The 16,382-nt window shown below is 40.6% G+C and overlaps 1 protein-coding gene across 1 annotated transcript in view; it reads right to left on the bottom strand.

Annotated features, from left to right (window-relative positions):
- Positions 1-16,382, bottom strand: part of LOC125486040 (adenosine receptor A1-like) — a 97,757-nt gene that overhangs the window by 58,687 nt on the left and 22,688 nt on the right. Inside the window, exon 4 of the mRNA XM_048611835.1 lies at positions 632-678. Coding sequence (XP_048467792.1) covers positions 632-678 — 47 coding nt within the window. The remainder of the gene's footprint in view (positions 1-631; positions 679-16,382) is intronic.

The following is a 16,382-nucleotide window of genomic DNA, read 5'->3' on the forward strand; positions in this document are numbered from 1 at the left end:
TGCTGTGGGTCTGGAGTCACATGCAGGTCAGACCAGGTAAGGATTTCAGTTGCCTTCCCCAAAGGACATTAGTGAACCAGTTGAGTTCTTCCAATAGTTGACAACTGTTCCACGATCATCACTAAACTCTTAATTCCAGATTTTTAGTGAATTCAAATTTCACAATCTGCCATGGCAGGATTTGAACCCGTGGCTTCGAAATATTGCTTGAGTCCCTTGATTAATAGTCTAGCAATAACACCACTAGGCCATTGCCTCCTCCTGATTAGGAACAAAGTTCAAATTTAAGCCGCAGATAATGGTCTAATGTATTGTTATATATTACATTGACCTTGGAAGTAAAAGAATAATCTGAACCAAAGTAAAAATAGCTCAGAAGGCATTCTCCAGTTACCTGGATATTACCAAGCAAAAGAATTTCAAGCAAAAAGGGAGAGTGCAGGCTTACTTGCTTAAGTGAAACTCACTGAACAAGGATGCATGCTAAGCCACAGGAGCAAAGATTCATTTACAGTATTGAAACTCAACTAAAGGATTTACAACTCACCTAGAGATGGTGCTGAACCCATGAAAATAAAGAGCTCAAACATGCAACACTGAGAACTTACTAAATAGAAAATTACACAGTCACCTTGCTTGCAGTATGTATATCCTTTTCTGTGCACTATAAATGGGAATCTGAAACATATAAAGTTATAAATTCAAAGCCAAAATCTCTGGACTCTCAATACATCTGTAGATTGTTTAAATTTCAGAGATTTTTGGAGATCAAATCTTCAACTGAACATTCTTTGAAATCAGTGTAATGTCTGCTGCAGGAAAAAAGTAGATGGGTTACAGTCAGGGGACGGAAAGGGAACAGGCAGACAGTGCAGGGATCCCCTGTGGCCATTCCCCTCAAAAACAAGTATACCGTTTTGGATACTGTTGGGGGGGACGACTTACCAGGGGTAAGCCATGGGGTACAGGTCTCTGGCACAGAGTCTGTGCCTGTTGCTCAGAAGGGAAGAGGGGAGAGGAGGAGAGCATTAGTCATTGGGGACTCCATAGTTAGGGGGACAGATAGGAGATTCTGTGGGAACGAGAGAGACTCGCGGTTGGTGTGTTGCCTCCCAGGTGCCAGGGTCCGTGATGTCTCGGATCGTGTTTTCGGGATCCTTAAGGGGGAGGGGGAGCAGCCCCAAGTCGTGGTCCACATAGGCACCAACGACACAGGTAGGAAAAGGGATGGGGACGTAAGGCAGAAATTCAAGGAGCTAGGGTGGAAGCTTAGAGCTAGAACAAACAGAGTTGTTATCTCTGGTTTGTTACCCGTGCCACGTGCTAGCGAGGCGAGGAATAGGGAGAGAGAGCAGTTGAACACATGGCTACAGGGATGGTGCAGGAGGGAGGGATTCAGATACCTGGATAATTGGGGCTCATTCTCGGGTAGGTGGGACCTCTACAAACGGGATGGTCTACACCTGAACCAGAGGGGTACCAATATCCTGGGGGGGAAATTTGCTAATGCTCTTCGGGAGGGTTTAAACTAATTCAACAGAGGGGTGGGAACCTGAATTGTAGCTCCAGTGTACAGGAGGTTGAGAGTAGTGAGGTCATAAATAAGGTTTCAAGGTTGCAGGAGTGTACCGGCAGGCAGGAAGGTGGTTTGAAGTGTGTCTACTTCAATGCCAGGAGCATCCGGAATAAGGTGGGTGAACTTGCAGCATGGGTTGGTACCTGGGACTTCGATGTTGTGGCCATTTCGGAGACATGGATAGAGCAGGGACAGGAATGGTTGTTGCAGGTTCCGGGGTTTAGATGTTTCAGTAAGATCAGGGAAGGTGGTAAAAGAGGGGGAGGTGTGGCATTGTTAGTTAAGGACAGTATTACGGTGGCAGAAAGGACGTTTGATGACAACTCGTCTACTGAGGTAGCATGGGCTGAGGTTAGAACCAGGAAAGGAGAGGTCACCCTGTTGGGAGTTTTCTATAGGCCTCCGAAAAGTTCCAGAGATGTAGAGGAAAAGATTGTAAAAATGATTCTGGATAGGAGCGAAAGTAACAGGGTAGTTGTTATGGGGGACTTTAACTTTCCAAATATTGACTGGAAACGCTATAGTTCGAGTACTTCAGATGGGTCAGTTTTTGTCCAATGTGTGCAGGAGGGTTTCCTGACACAGTATGTAGATAGGCCAACAAGAGGCGAGGCCACATTGGATTTGGTACTGGGTAATGAACCAGGCCAGGTGTTAGATTTGGAGGTAGGAGAGTACTTTGGTGATAGTGACCACAATTCGGTTACGTTTACTTTAGCGATGGAAAGGGATCGGTTTTTAAAGCAGGGCAAGAGTTATAGCTGGGGGAAAGGCAACTATGAGGTGATGAGGCAAGATTTAGGATGCATAGGATGGAGAAGGAAACTGCAGGGGCTGGGCACAATTGAAATGTGGAGCTTGTTCAAGGAACAGCTACTGCGTGTCCTTGAGAAGTATGTACCTGTCAGGCAGGGAAGAAGTGGTCGAGCGAGGGAACCGTGGTTTACTAAAGAAGTTGAATTTCTTGTCAAGAGGAAGAAGGAGGCTTATGTAGAGATGAGGCGTGAAGGCTCAGTGAGGGCGCTTGAGAGTTACAAGTTAGCCAGGAAGGACCTAAAGAGAGCCAGGACGGGACATGAGAAGTCTTTAGCAGGTAGGATCAAGGAAAACCCTAAAGCTTTCTATAGGTATGTCAGGAATAAAAGAATGACTAGAGTAAGATTGGGGCCGGTCAAGGACAGTAGTGGGAAGTTGTGCGTGGAGTCCGAAGAGATAGGAGAGGTGCTAAATGAATATTTTTCGTCAGTATTCACACAGGAAAAAGATAATGTAGTCGAGGAGAATACTGAGATACAGTCTATTAGACTAGACGGGATTGAGGTTCATAAGGAGGAGGTGTTAGCAATTCTGGAAGGTGTGAAAATAGATAAGTCCCCTGGGCCGGATGGGATTTATCCTAGGATTCTCTGGGAAGCTAGAGAGGAGATTGCAGAGCCTTTGGCTTTGATCTTTATGTCGTCATTGTCTTCAGGAATAGTGCCAGAAGACTGGAGACTAGCAAATGTTGTCCCCTTGTTCAAGAAGGGGAGTAGAGACAACCCTGGTAATTATAGACCAGTGAGCCTTACTTCGGTTGTGGGTAAAGTGTTGGAAAGGATTATAAGAGATAGGATTTATAATCATCTAGAAAGGAATAATTTGATTAGGGATAGTCAACACAGTTTTGTGAAGGGTAGGTCGTGCCTCACAAACCTTATTGAGTTCTTCGAGAAGGTGACCAAACAGGTGGATGAGGGTAAAGCGGTTGATGTGGTGTATTTGGATTTCAGTAAAGCGTTTGATAAGGTTCCCCATGGTAGGCTATTGCAGAAAATACGGAGGCATGGGATTGAGGGTGATTTAGCGGTTTGGATCAGAAATTGGCTAGCTGGAAGAAGACAGAGGGTGGTGGTTGATGGGAAATGTTCATCCTGGAGTTCAGTTACTAGTGGTGTATCTCAAGGATCTGTTTTGGGGCCACTGCTGTTTGTCATTTTTATAAATGACCTGGATGAGGGCGTAGAAGGATGGGTTAGTAAATTTGCGGATGACACCAAAGTCGGTGGAGTTGTGGATAGTGCGGAAGGATGTTGCAGGTTACAGAGGGACATAGATAAGCTGCAGAGCTGGGCTGAGAGGTGGCAAATGGAGTTTAATGCGGAAAAGTGTGAGGTGATTCACTTTGGAAGGAGTAACAGGAATACAGAGTACTGGGCTAATGGTAAGATTCTTGGTAGTGTGGATGAGCAGAAAGATCTCGGTGTCCATGTGCATAGATCACTGAAAGTTGCCACCCAGGTTGATAGCGTTGTTAAGAAGGTGTACAGTATGTTAGGTTTTATTGGTAGAGGGATTGAGTTTCGGAGCCATGAGGTCATGTTGCAGCTGTACAAAACTCTGGCGCGGCCGCACTTGGAGTATTGCGTACAGTTCTGGTCACCGCATTATAGGAAGGATGTGGAAGCATTGGAAAGGGTGCAGAGGAGATTTACCAGGATGTTGCCTGGAATGGAGGGAAGGTCTTATGAGGAAAGGCTGAGGGTTTTGAGGCTGTTTTCGTTAGAGAGAAGAAGGTTAAGAGGTGACTTGATAGAGACATACAAGATGATCAGAGGATTAGATAGGGTGGACAGTGGGAGCCTTTTTCCTCGGATGGTGATGGCTAGTACGAGGGGACATAGCTTTAAATTGAGGGGTGATAGATATAGGACAGATGTCAGAGGTAGGTTCTTTACTCAGAGAGTAGTAAGGGCGTGGAATGCCCTGCCTGCAAAAATAGTAGACTCGCCCACTTTAAGGGCATTTAAATGGTCATTGGATAAACATATGGATGATAATGGAATAGTTTAGGTTAGATGGGCTTCAGATTGGTTTCATAGGTCGGCGCAACATCGAGGGCCGAAGGGCCTGTACTGCGCTGTAATGTTCTATGTTCTATGTTCTATGAATGTTGATTTCACGGGTCTCTGGCAAACTGTTGATGTAGCACTTCTCCCAGATTCCTAATGGAATTGGCTTGTTATGCTATTGTATAGCATCTATGATGACGTATTGTCTTGGGTAAAGTAAGCCTACCTTAACGTCAATATATTTAGAATTTGGCATTTCTACAAACGACGCAGCCTCCAGTAAGATGCCAAATCAAAATTTAAAACACATTAAAGCAAAGGAAAATGGCATTGATTTCTTTTGTGAGAGTGCCTTTCAGTTTTATTAAGTAGATTGGATATAGAACCTGGTTAAAAACAAGAGCACAATGAAAATAGTCAAATTCTTCTTTCAGAAAAATTATAAGAATAATCTTACTTGTTCATCCTTTCATTTGGAAGATTTTGCCGACATGGCAAAAATAGGTTAGGGGAAGCTTTAGTCCAGATTTTCAAGGTAGTAAAGAAAACAGATAAGAAACAGGAGAGAAATTATTTATGCTTGTTGGGTAACTAAGACCAGGGCATGTTCTAAAAATTACAGCCAGATACTTCAGCTGGAAATTAAAAAATACTTTGAAATGTAAAGGATGATCAAAGTTTGAAACTCTCTCTTTATCAATAGCAATTGATGTATGATCAATTGTTAAGAGATTTTTGTTAAACAAGCATATTAAGGAACATGGAGCAAAGTCAAGTTAAAGGGTTAGGCTGCAGGCCTAACCATGCTCTCAATGAATAGCCAAACTTCTGCTCCCCAGTTCTGATAATTCAAGTAAGTTAAAAGCTTAATATTGTTGTCAAGAATATTGTTCTTACTCCTACACTTCTCTACAAAGAATGGGCTGCTAATTCAGACATATTCATTAAAATAACTTTAATAAATAAGATCCATTATTGGTATGAGGGGCTGAATGGCCTCCTTGTTCACAGTATCTTTTCAGGATTCATATTTATTTATTTTATTTACCCTAGAAGTTATTCTATAGCCCCTTCTCTTACATGAGACATCCCATTTCCCATGTTTATTGCTGTTTGAGGAATGCAAAACTTGAGAGACAATCGGCCTCACAAAATCCAATATGTACAGATATGAATGAGGCACAAAAGGTGCAATTTTAATCTATACATACTGATTTCCTCTGATATTATCATGGTGAGCCAGAAATTCTTCCATGTCAAAAGCCTGCGGGAGGTATTGATATCTTCAATATTAGAACTTGAATAAAAATTTAATGAAATTGCCCCAGAGACAGTGAAGCTAATATTTTTATTTGATCCTTAGAAGGTAGCTTTCCTTTCCCTACTGGCCGTCAGCAAAGAAATAAAATTTTCCCTCACCCATACACATTCTAAGAAATCTGAATACTAACAAGGGCAGACAATCTATTTTTACTGTAAATATGTGATTGTGTAGGCAAAAACTTTTAAAAATACTGCAGATGCTGGGCATGTGATATGAAAACAGGAAATGCTGAAAATACTCAGCAGATCTGTGAGATTTTAGATTTTGGACAACAGCTACCTAAAATATATAGTCGGTTATTTGTAAATAATTTCAAGACACTATATTTTGTATTTATTACAAAGTAGCAATTTAGATAATGATACATTAGTTACTTAGCCAGAAAAATAGTGTACGATCTCTGATACCAGAGAACAAGCAGACATTTGACACAGAATGTTTTGATCTTATTACAATTGCAAAGGCAGCATTTGTCTCCAAAGCATTTGGCAATGCTCCTCCGGGACTTTGTCCTCCTTTTTTGGTCTGTTTTCCTTCTGGAGAAGCAACTGCTTGGCAAGCACCACTTCTTAATGAAGACTGCCCCAGTCTCCTACCACTTATCGATATACTCCGATTCCTATGGGTTGCCAACCACCCAATGTAATTCTTTTATTAAATGAACACAGGATAGGTACCAAAATTACAGGACAATCATCTCTCTCTCTGCCAAGCTCCCAGCTCAAGGTTAGTTTCCATTATAACAGGAACACCTTCTAAATACTTGCAAAGATAATAGGTTACATCAGCCATCCTACCAACTTGGAATGTTAACATGGAAGTCTGATCCAAATGACCCAGATGCTTCTATGACTGTGGTGTGTAGTTGCTCAGAGACAAAGAACAGTTTCTTTACTGAAGTAGTCTTATGCTTTCTTAGTAAGTAATAGTATGCTTATTCTAAAATGAAAAATTTAATAAAGGCCAATTCCTTACATCTCAGTCTACATCCAAACTGAGAAACAGAGTTAATGTTTCAGGTTATGATGATCCTTGAACCAGAACAGAGAAATATATTTTATGCTTTAACCTGCATCTGTGCAATATTATTTAACATATTTAATCAGATATTTTGATGAAATATGCTCCCAAGACTTTAATTAGACTCTACCTTTAAACTTCAATGACAGCACCATCCTTTTAGCAAGTGCTACTTGTTTCCATCAATATCTATTAATTTTTCAGTTCTTTCTTATAAATAACAGAAAAAGAGTTGCTAAAACAATTAAGAATATTTAAGTATAATGATTTTAAAATTGGTATTGTTTCAAATTTAATATATGGGTCAAGAAACACATTGTAAACAAATTCTTCCAGCTTCTCTCAGAAAGGGTTGGAATTCATGCTTCTTATGGGGGATGGTGTCAAAATGAAAAGTTCTTAAAGTGATGATCAAAGTTAGACACTGACATCCTATATAATCAGATGCTGATGTCTGTGGCGACGACATGCCTAACGCAAATAGCATGCCAAACTTTGATTCTGACTCAATCTGCATGCCAGGAGTCTGCAAACAATCAGCGTGGCAGGCTGTTTTCAGCTCATAAGTTAAATGAGGTTTCCTCTCCATAGGATTTTGATAAGATTGTTTCTTGTCATGGTCAATGCCTACTCATTCTAAAGTCAAAGCATGACAGTAGAGATTACATGACTATGGCAACTCAGAGAACACAATGTACAAATGTAGTTTTTCAAGTATCCCCTCTTTCATTGAAAGACATTAAAAGACCTTTCTTGTAGCAAGTTATGGCAACATTTCTGCAATGGTTGGGATGTGGCAGTAAGAGCTCTGCAAAGATAGCAAGAACTGCAGATTCTGGAGTCAGAGTCAATACAGTGTGGAGCTGGAGGAACACAGCAGGCCAGGCAGCATCAGAGGAGCAGGAAAGCTGACATTTTGGGTTGGGACCCTTCTTCAGAGCTGGGGAGGGATAAGGGAGCTGGGAAATAAATAGACAGGAGGAGTGGGCTAGGAGAAGGTAGGTGGGATGGTGATAGCTGGATGCAGGTAGGGAGTGGTAGGGCAGATAAGTGGGAGAGAAGATGGAGAAATTGTGTCAGGTCAAGGAGGCAAGAGGGAGGATGGGTGAGGCTGGGGAAGATAGATGGGATGGTGATAGGTGGATGCACGTAGTGGGTAGAGGGGATTAGTTGGTTGAAAAGGTGGGGCAGATAGATGGGAAAGAAGACGAACAGGTTGTGTCACGTCAAGGAGGAGGGGATAAGAGGGAAGTTTGGATGTGGCATGAGGCTGGGGGTGGGGAGATTTTACAACTGGTGAATTCCATGTTCAGGCCATCGAGCTGTAGGCTCCCAAGGTGGAAAATGAGGTGTTCCTCCTCCAGTTTGAGTGTGGCGTCATTGTGGCCCTGCAGAAGGGCCCAGGATGGACATGTCATCAAGGGAGTGGGAGGAGGAGTTAAAATGGTTAGCAACCAGAAGGTGTTGTCGATTATCGTGCACAGAGTATAGATACTCCACGAAATGGTCCCCGCTTGGTCTCACTGATGTAGAAGAGGCCAGCAACGGATACAGTAGATCAGGTTGGAGGATGTACAGGTGAACCCCTGTTGGATACGGAAAGTTTGCTTTGGGCCTTGGATGGAGGTGAGGGGGGAGGAGTAGGGGCATGTGTTAGCACCTCTTGCAGTTGCAGGGAAAGGTGCCGAATGTGGTGGGGCTAGTGGGGAGTGTGGAGTGGACGAGGGAGTCGCAGAGGGAGTGGTCCCTACGAAAGGCAGCTAGGGGTGGGAAGGGAAATATCTCTTTGGTCGTGGGGTCAGATTGTAGGTGGCGGAAATGGCAGAGGATGATACACTGCTTGCGAATGTTGGTGGGGTGGTAGGTGAGGACCGGGGAGCTCTGTCTTTATTTTTGTTGGGGGGGAGGGGGTTTGAGGGCAGAGTGTGGGAAAAGCAAGAGATGTGGTTGAGGGCATTTTTAATCACCATAGGGGGGATGTTGCGGTGCTTGAAATAGGAGGACATCTGAGATGTTCAGGAGTGGAACGCCCCATCTTGGGAGCAGTTGCAGCGGAGACGGAGGAATTGGGAGTAGGGGATCGCATTCTTGCAGGAGGGTAAGTGAGAGGAGGTGTAGTCCAGGTAGCTGTGGGAGTCAGCGGGCTTGTAATAGATGTCAGTGTTGAGGCGATTACCAGAGATGGAGACGAAGAGGTCCATGAATGAGAGGGAGTTATTGAAAGTGGTCCAGGTGAACTTGAGGTTGGGATGAAAGGTGTAAAAATTGTGAAAATCTGCCTATCAGTAAAATCATAGCTGATAAGATTGTAATCTCAACTGCACATTGCCACCCACCAAAATAACTTTTCAATGCGTTGCCAATCAAGAATTAAAATATTCAACGACTAGCTTCCACCAGCTATTGACGGAGAGAATTCTAAACACTCTGTGAAAATCATTTCGATGTGAATGTAGGAGGTATGACCTCAGCTCCAACAACTTGCTTAGCAGCTCGTAGCACACCCAACACTGTCAACAAAGTTGCTACTCTTATTTGTTTAGGTCTTTTTGTTTAATTCTGTTGCAAATTTATAATTTTGCCATTGGAAAAAGACACAATTCTTATCAAATATCCCCTTCCATTTAAACTTCACAGCTATTCTGACTCACTCGCTTCAAAGTTGTGGTCTACAGTTCTAATTCTTCCATGCAGCTTCTCAAAGCAGCTGGCTCTATGCCAGCTCTGAAAAGCCATGCAATTTCATCTGTACACTTCTGACACAATGTTTCACATGGTATGTTTTATTGGTACTCAGCCTTAAACAAAAGGATTACAGCAGAGGTCACATGACCGACAAATGCATTTGCCTAAATTGTTATAGTACACAATTCCCAATCTCCTGATACTTCATTGCTAATTCTGGCACATTAACTTCACAATCACTGGCCTTGTGCTTTCAGACGTTGTAGTCTGGCTGTGCAACTTCAAATGTTGCATTAGAAGCTCTTCAATTCCTTATAAATTACTAATCCAAAAACAACTTGCACTGCATGTAGCACTTTTGAAATGAAAATTGCCAAAAAAACCATAGATATTGAGATTCACAATCATTATAGTGTTAACTTCAGATCAATTACTGCCCCATCTGTCTACTCTCAAACAGTCGCAAAGTGATGGAAAGTGTCATTAACATTGATATTGAATGTCACCTACCAATCAATAACCTGCTTATCAATACCAGTTTGGCTTCCATGTACAATTTGACTTGTGACCTCATTAAAGCCTTCTTCTACTTCTGGACAAAAGAACTGAATTCCAGATGTGAGTTGCAACGTACTTCCCAAGGTTGCACTCGACTGATTCCAGCAGCTGGAGGCACAAACAAAAACGAAATCTCTGGAAATCAGAGGGATGATTCTCTATTGGTTTTACTAGGCAGAAAGAATGTAGTTGTGGCTATGGGACGAGAATTATCTCAGGCCCTCGGACATTGCTACAGGTGTTCATCAAGACAGTGTTCTAGGACCAAACATTTTTTAGCTACTTCATCTGTAACCTTTCCTCCATCATGAAGTCACAATTGGGGTCACCTACTAATGTTTAGCTACAATCACAGCTTCTCAGATAAGTGCCTGCATTCAGTAGAGAACTGAAGGCCAACACTCTGACCTAGGCTGATACAGTTGTACACAACAGTTTGCTCAGAGCACCATCTTGTGTTTTCTTTTGGTATATTGTGGGAACTTGCTGTGGTAATTGTACACTTTTAAATAGTAAGAAGTTTTAATTTAAATTCTAGCGCCACATATCTATATAATTATTTTTGAACAATTGCTGGTTTATGAATGGCAGGAGCCTACCTTATTTACCGAATTTACTGAATCAGTTTTGGAGTCTTAGCATTTCACAATATATACAAATAATGTATATGAAGGTATTGGGATTTCTGTGGCTCAGTGGTAGCATTCCTATCTCAAGTCCCACCTGCTCCAGAGATGTGTCATAACATCTCTGAACAGTTTGATTTGAAAAATATCTAGATGAAGGCATTGAGAGTAATGCATCTAAATATCATAACAATATAAAGCTAGGAAGGTGCTAATACAATGGGAGAACACAAAAAAGCTGCAAACGAATATATGTAAGTAACAGAATGGGCAATAAGGTGGCAGATGGTTGAAGGGCCTGTTCTACATTCTATAACATGAAGAAATGTGAGGCCATTCAGCGTTGTAGGAACAGCAAAGAAGACCTTTTTTACTAAATGATAAAGTTTAAAAATTTGACAGAGATTTGAATGTCCACATATGGAATGTAGCATTTTTAAGGTAATAAAGAATGTCCCAAGACACTGCATGGCAACAAACTATTAAAAAGAGATTGACACTGAGCCTCATTATAGGTAAGATGGCAAAACATTTGGCCAAAAAGAAAGATTTTGAGGTGGAAAGTTGAACTGGGGGGAGAAGAACTCCAGAACTTGAGCTGAAGCAGCTGAAGGCACACCCAGAAAGCTGAATAAAGGAATATTTTTAATAAGTACATCTATCTCTACTTTCAGGCCAATCCACATCCAGCAACCCGCTCTGCTCTCAGTTTGTCAACTGTGGCTAACAAAGAAACTGAGCTTGGATCGGGGACCAAAAACAATGGTTTAATTATTCCCAACATTCAATTAAAGGAATTAAACGTCTACTTAGCAGTCTGCACTGAGCAACAGTGGAGGAGTCCAGAATAGTACTAGTGAGGTAGAGGTGGAAATTGCCCATGTGCGTAAACATGAATGCTGTGCTTTGAGATGATGGGTAGTATGTAAATAAGAAATCAGAGGACAGAGATTTTGATTTTAAAAAGCCAAGACAGGAAAACAAAATATGGAACATTCCTCTGTAACCCCATTTAAGTGACTAAAAACTAGTCCACAGACCATTATAATCACTTAGGATTCCACCATTCTGCTCTATGCTGTGACCTGAATCCTCCTAAAACTCATACAAATCTTTGTACTATCTTCAAATCTGTGGACCATTCCTTCAATACTCAGATTTCATTATAATGGAATCGGAATCTTTTGAAGTCCAATCTGTTCACAACTACGTGACATGCTTCTGGTCTGCTTTACCCCCTAGCTGATAATGTACCTAATCCTACTGTTTACACCCCACCTCTGCTTGATCTCACAATTTTCTCATGTATGAGCTGAAGATGGAGTAATTATGCACTTCTCACTTCTCTTCACCCCCTTCCCAGCACTTCAATAGTGTTTAGAAGAATGGTGATCTTATGGACAAATAAATATTCGATGGAGTGGGAAGATTGCCCAAAATACTAATAGCAATCGCAAGCAGCATGGAAGAATCCAGCAGCAATATTACGCTGAGCCCGGGAGAGTTTGGAGCCCTTCCTTTCCAGCGTGGAAGTTATGGCCAAATCCATTTGCACATGTGCAAACCCAAACAATATGTAACAAGAGGTGGCCAATATGCTCAAGCAAGTTGGAATAACAGCAACTCATTTTCTGCAAAGACATTTTGCAGCATTTAGGACTAAATATCAAGTTCCATGACTTCAGAGCATGACCTCTGTCTTCCACTTTTCTTACAGCATTCCAATGCCACCTGCCCTAACCATGTCTTGTTTGTGTCTTGTTGACCTAGGTATCAGTAAATCAGACTTATTTTCTTCTTTTCACACCTTCATTTATGCCTATTCTACATTTTTATTTCTGCTTTCTCACCATTAACACCGCCTTTGTCTTTTCCTCTGAGCACATCCAGTATCTGTTCCACTCATTTCTTCTCCCCCTCTGTCAACGCATAAAAAACACCATTTTTCTGCCCCTTTCAGATTTGAAGAAGAGTCATATTGCACGTAAAATGTTAACTTTCTTTCTCTCTCTACAGATGCTTTCAGATTTGCTGAGTTTCTCTTGCACTTTCTATTTTTATTTAAGAGCTATTGCATTTCTTACAGCAACTATACATTCCTTTAATATGTCAAACTCAAAGAAAGGTCAGTCAACTGTTGCTGAGAAAGGACGTCAATGATTGTATAAGTTTAAAGAAAACATTCATAACATGGCCAGACACAGTACAAAAAGTGAGGATTGGGAAGATTTTACAGTACAGCAAAGGAAGACCAGGAAACTGAAGAGGGAAGGAAAAATAGAATACAAATACAATCTAACAAAAAATATGAAAATGGACTGTAAAAGCTTCTACTGCTACATAAAAAAGAAACATTTCTTAAAACACGTATGTGTCCATTGCAGGTAGAGTCAAAAGAATTTATAATGGCAATTATTAAATTATTAGTTTGTGCCTGCTTTCCTTGAGGAAGATACACAAGAAATCTCCCAGAATTAGAAATCCAAATGATTAAGGAGAATGATGAGTTGAAGGAAATTAGGATTAGTAAGAAGATTTTACAGGAGAAATTAATGGGGCTAAAAATTGATAAGTTCCGAGAACCAGATAGTCTACATCTCAGATTGTTGAGGGACGTGACTATAAAGATAGTCAATACATCGATAACAATTTCCAAAATTACGTTGATTCTGGAATATTTCCTGCATTTTGGAAGCATGTAAATATCACACCACTATTTATAAAAGGTAAAACCAGGGAATTTCAGACCAGTCAGCCCTATCAATAGCAAGGAAAATGCAGAGTTTATCACAAAAGTTGTGAGAAATCAACGCTTAAATAAAAATGATATGATTGGGCCATAGTCAGTATGGATTTGCGATGGAAAAACATGTTTGACACTGTTACTGTAATTCTTTGAAGATGCTACTAATAAAATTGATAAATTGGAGTTGATGGATGAAGTATATTTGGATTTTCAATAGGCTTGCTTTTCAAAATTAAAGATTTTGGAATAGGAAGTAATGAACTGTCATAGATTAAGGATTAACTAACAGGCAGAAAACAGAGCGGGAATAAATGGTCATTTTTACAGTGGCAGACTGCGATTAGTGGTGTAAGAAAAGGATCAGTGCTTGGGCCCCAGCTGTTCACAATGATTTGAATGTGCAGACCAAATCTAATAGTTACAAATTTGCAGATTCTACAAAACTAAGCAGAATTATGTGCTGTGAGGAAGTTGCAAAATGTTTTCAGGAGAATTTAGAGAGTTTATTGATTGGACAGGAACTTGGCAGATGGAATATAATGTGGAAAAATGTAACGTTATCTTTGGTAAAGAGAACAGATTGCAGAGCATTTCTTAAGTGGTAAGAGGTTAGAAAGTGTAGGTTTGTAAAGGCACTTGTCAATAAGTCATTGAAGGCTAAAATGCAGATGTGGTAAGCTATTAGGAAGGCTTATGAAATATTAGCCTTTATTGACAGATGATTAGAGTGAAGAGGTAGTGAATCTTGCTTCAATTATATAGGAACTCTGTTAGACCTCACCTAGAATATTAAGTGTGGTTTTGGTCTCTTAAAATCAGGAAAGATACTCTTGTCATAGAGGGACTACAATGAGGGTTCACCAGACTTGTTCCTGGGATGACAGAACTACCCTATAAGAAAGTTTATGCAAACTTGGCCTACATTCTCTAGAGTTTCAAAGAACGAGAGATGGGCTCTTCAAGATCTATGAAATACTTAAAGGGATAGACAGGGTTGAAATTGGAGAGTCTAGAAACAAAGAGCATAATTTTAAAATAAAGGTGATGCTTTTTAGGACTGAGATAGAATAACTTTTTTTACTCAGATGGTTGTGAATTCTCTGTTGCTGAGTCTGTGGAAGCTCAGTCTTTGAGTATATTTAAAGTAGAGGTTGATTAGTTTTTGAAAATCAATGACAATGGGTTATGGGAATAGTGTGGCCAAAAGGCATCGGTGTTCAATCAGCCATGATTGCATTAAATGGTAGAGAAAGCTCAATGGACTGAATGGCCTATACCTATTCATATGTTGTTGTACCTGTTTACAGCCACCTTGGCTATGCTCAGGAGCAGGTCAACAAAAGGATCCTCTGATCTGCCTATCCCATCCACACAAGGTGACCAAAGATTTTGAGCATGGGGCTGAAGTGCAACGAGAAATTTAAATGCAGTACCTTTAAGGAACTAAATAGGGGCTGCATACAAAAACATTCAAAATAAACAGAAATATTGATTCTTCTAGTCCACAAAAATTACATGTGGCCTTACCTGATACCCAGTGATCAGCTACACGGGACTACTGAACACAATACTGTCTACCCCAGATCCTCAATGGAAAGAGAGAGGAATCCCTTATAGACAGCTCTCAATCCTCCTTTCTATACTAGTTCTCGGGCTGTTTTGTTAAGAGTGATAAATTTTAACCAGTAGTAGTCTTAACAAGAAAAGTCACTTGTCTTTAACAACAAGATGTAGTTTATTGTACAATAGAAATATGTACAAGTTACATTGGTTAGATAGATATAAAATTACTCAGATAATCAGGAGTCCAGGATGACAAGTCTGACCCCATCGGGATCACAAGCAAGGCTCACAAATCTCCACCCACATCTGTATACTATCATTAGAATGGATGGAGTTTAATGCAGTTCCCAATATTAACCCTTTCAGAACCATTACCTTATATAATAAGGCCCATCTGCAACATCTTCAACTATAAAGTCAATAGTCTTACACCAGTCAAACTTCAGCTAATGGGATAGCACTGCATAGAAGCACTAGGACAGACAGTAACATATGGGAGACAGACAATAAGAAAATACACAAAGCTATAATTGACTTTTGCATGAAATATGGCAGTATGAGCTGTGCTCAGTATGATAGGACTAACAATCATGAGTTGAGATTTACATGAATGTCCAGGCTATAAATGACTGGTTTATGTTACTTTTATGGTACGTCACATTTAGCCATTTGTTCCTTCCCTCTATCAAGGGTTGATGTTATATTTACTATGAATCCATAATTTTTTTTCTATAGATAACAACATTATGCAATAAGAAGCAACACAAATGATATTTGGATATTGGAGCATGACCCATCCTCTCAAACTATCTTAGCATCAGAATCTCTACTTCAAGATGTCACTGCTTCATTCTGTCATAAATCGACTGGAACAGTGGGCTATATAGTATGTGTTCTAATGTTTGTATGTCAGTCAATGGAAAACATAGCCAGACTTCCAAAGGATATTCTTGATCCCCCAGGAGTCACTGTTTCAAACTGCCTATTTCTTCAAATAATCGTGGTATAGAGGACTATTGCAATATGAAGGAATGTGACATTCCCAGGGTATTACATTTACTGCTGCTGTATAATGAGAACACAAATATTAATGATGTGATGTATACAACGATTGGCAGTCACATGCTGTTGAGATGCTGAGAGGAGGATGAAACAATGTAGTGAAAAGCTGTAATAGCAACATCAGTATTTTGTCTTCCATCATATAAGTAAAAGAGTTTGCTGGAATGCCAGAGAGTCAGAAAATAGTGACTGTTAGGCAAAGTAGTGTTATGACCAGAACTCTGGCAATGTTCCCCAATTTGTTACAATTCCATATTCCAAACTGTTGTGGTCTCAGGTGAGGAGGTTGTGGTGAGCTGGCTTGCCTTCTTTATTCACCCATCCCCTGGATTGGCTGCAACAAGGTTCATTTAAAAAAGAATTTTCCCTAGACTGTAACAAATTTATGTTTTAA

The sequence above is a fragment of the Rhincodon typus genome, chromosome 25, assembly GCF_021869965.1.
Source record: "Rhincodon typus isolate 14 chromosome 25, sRhiTyp1.1, whole genome shotgun sequence".
In the NCBI taxonomy this organism is placed as follows: Eukaryota; Metazoa; Chordata; class Chondrichthyes; order Orectolobiformes; family Rhincodontidae; genus Rhincodon; species Rhincodon typus.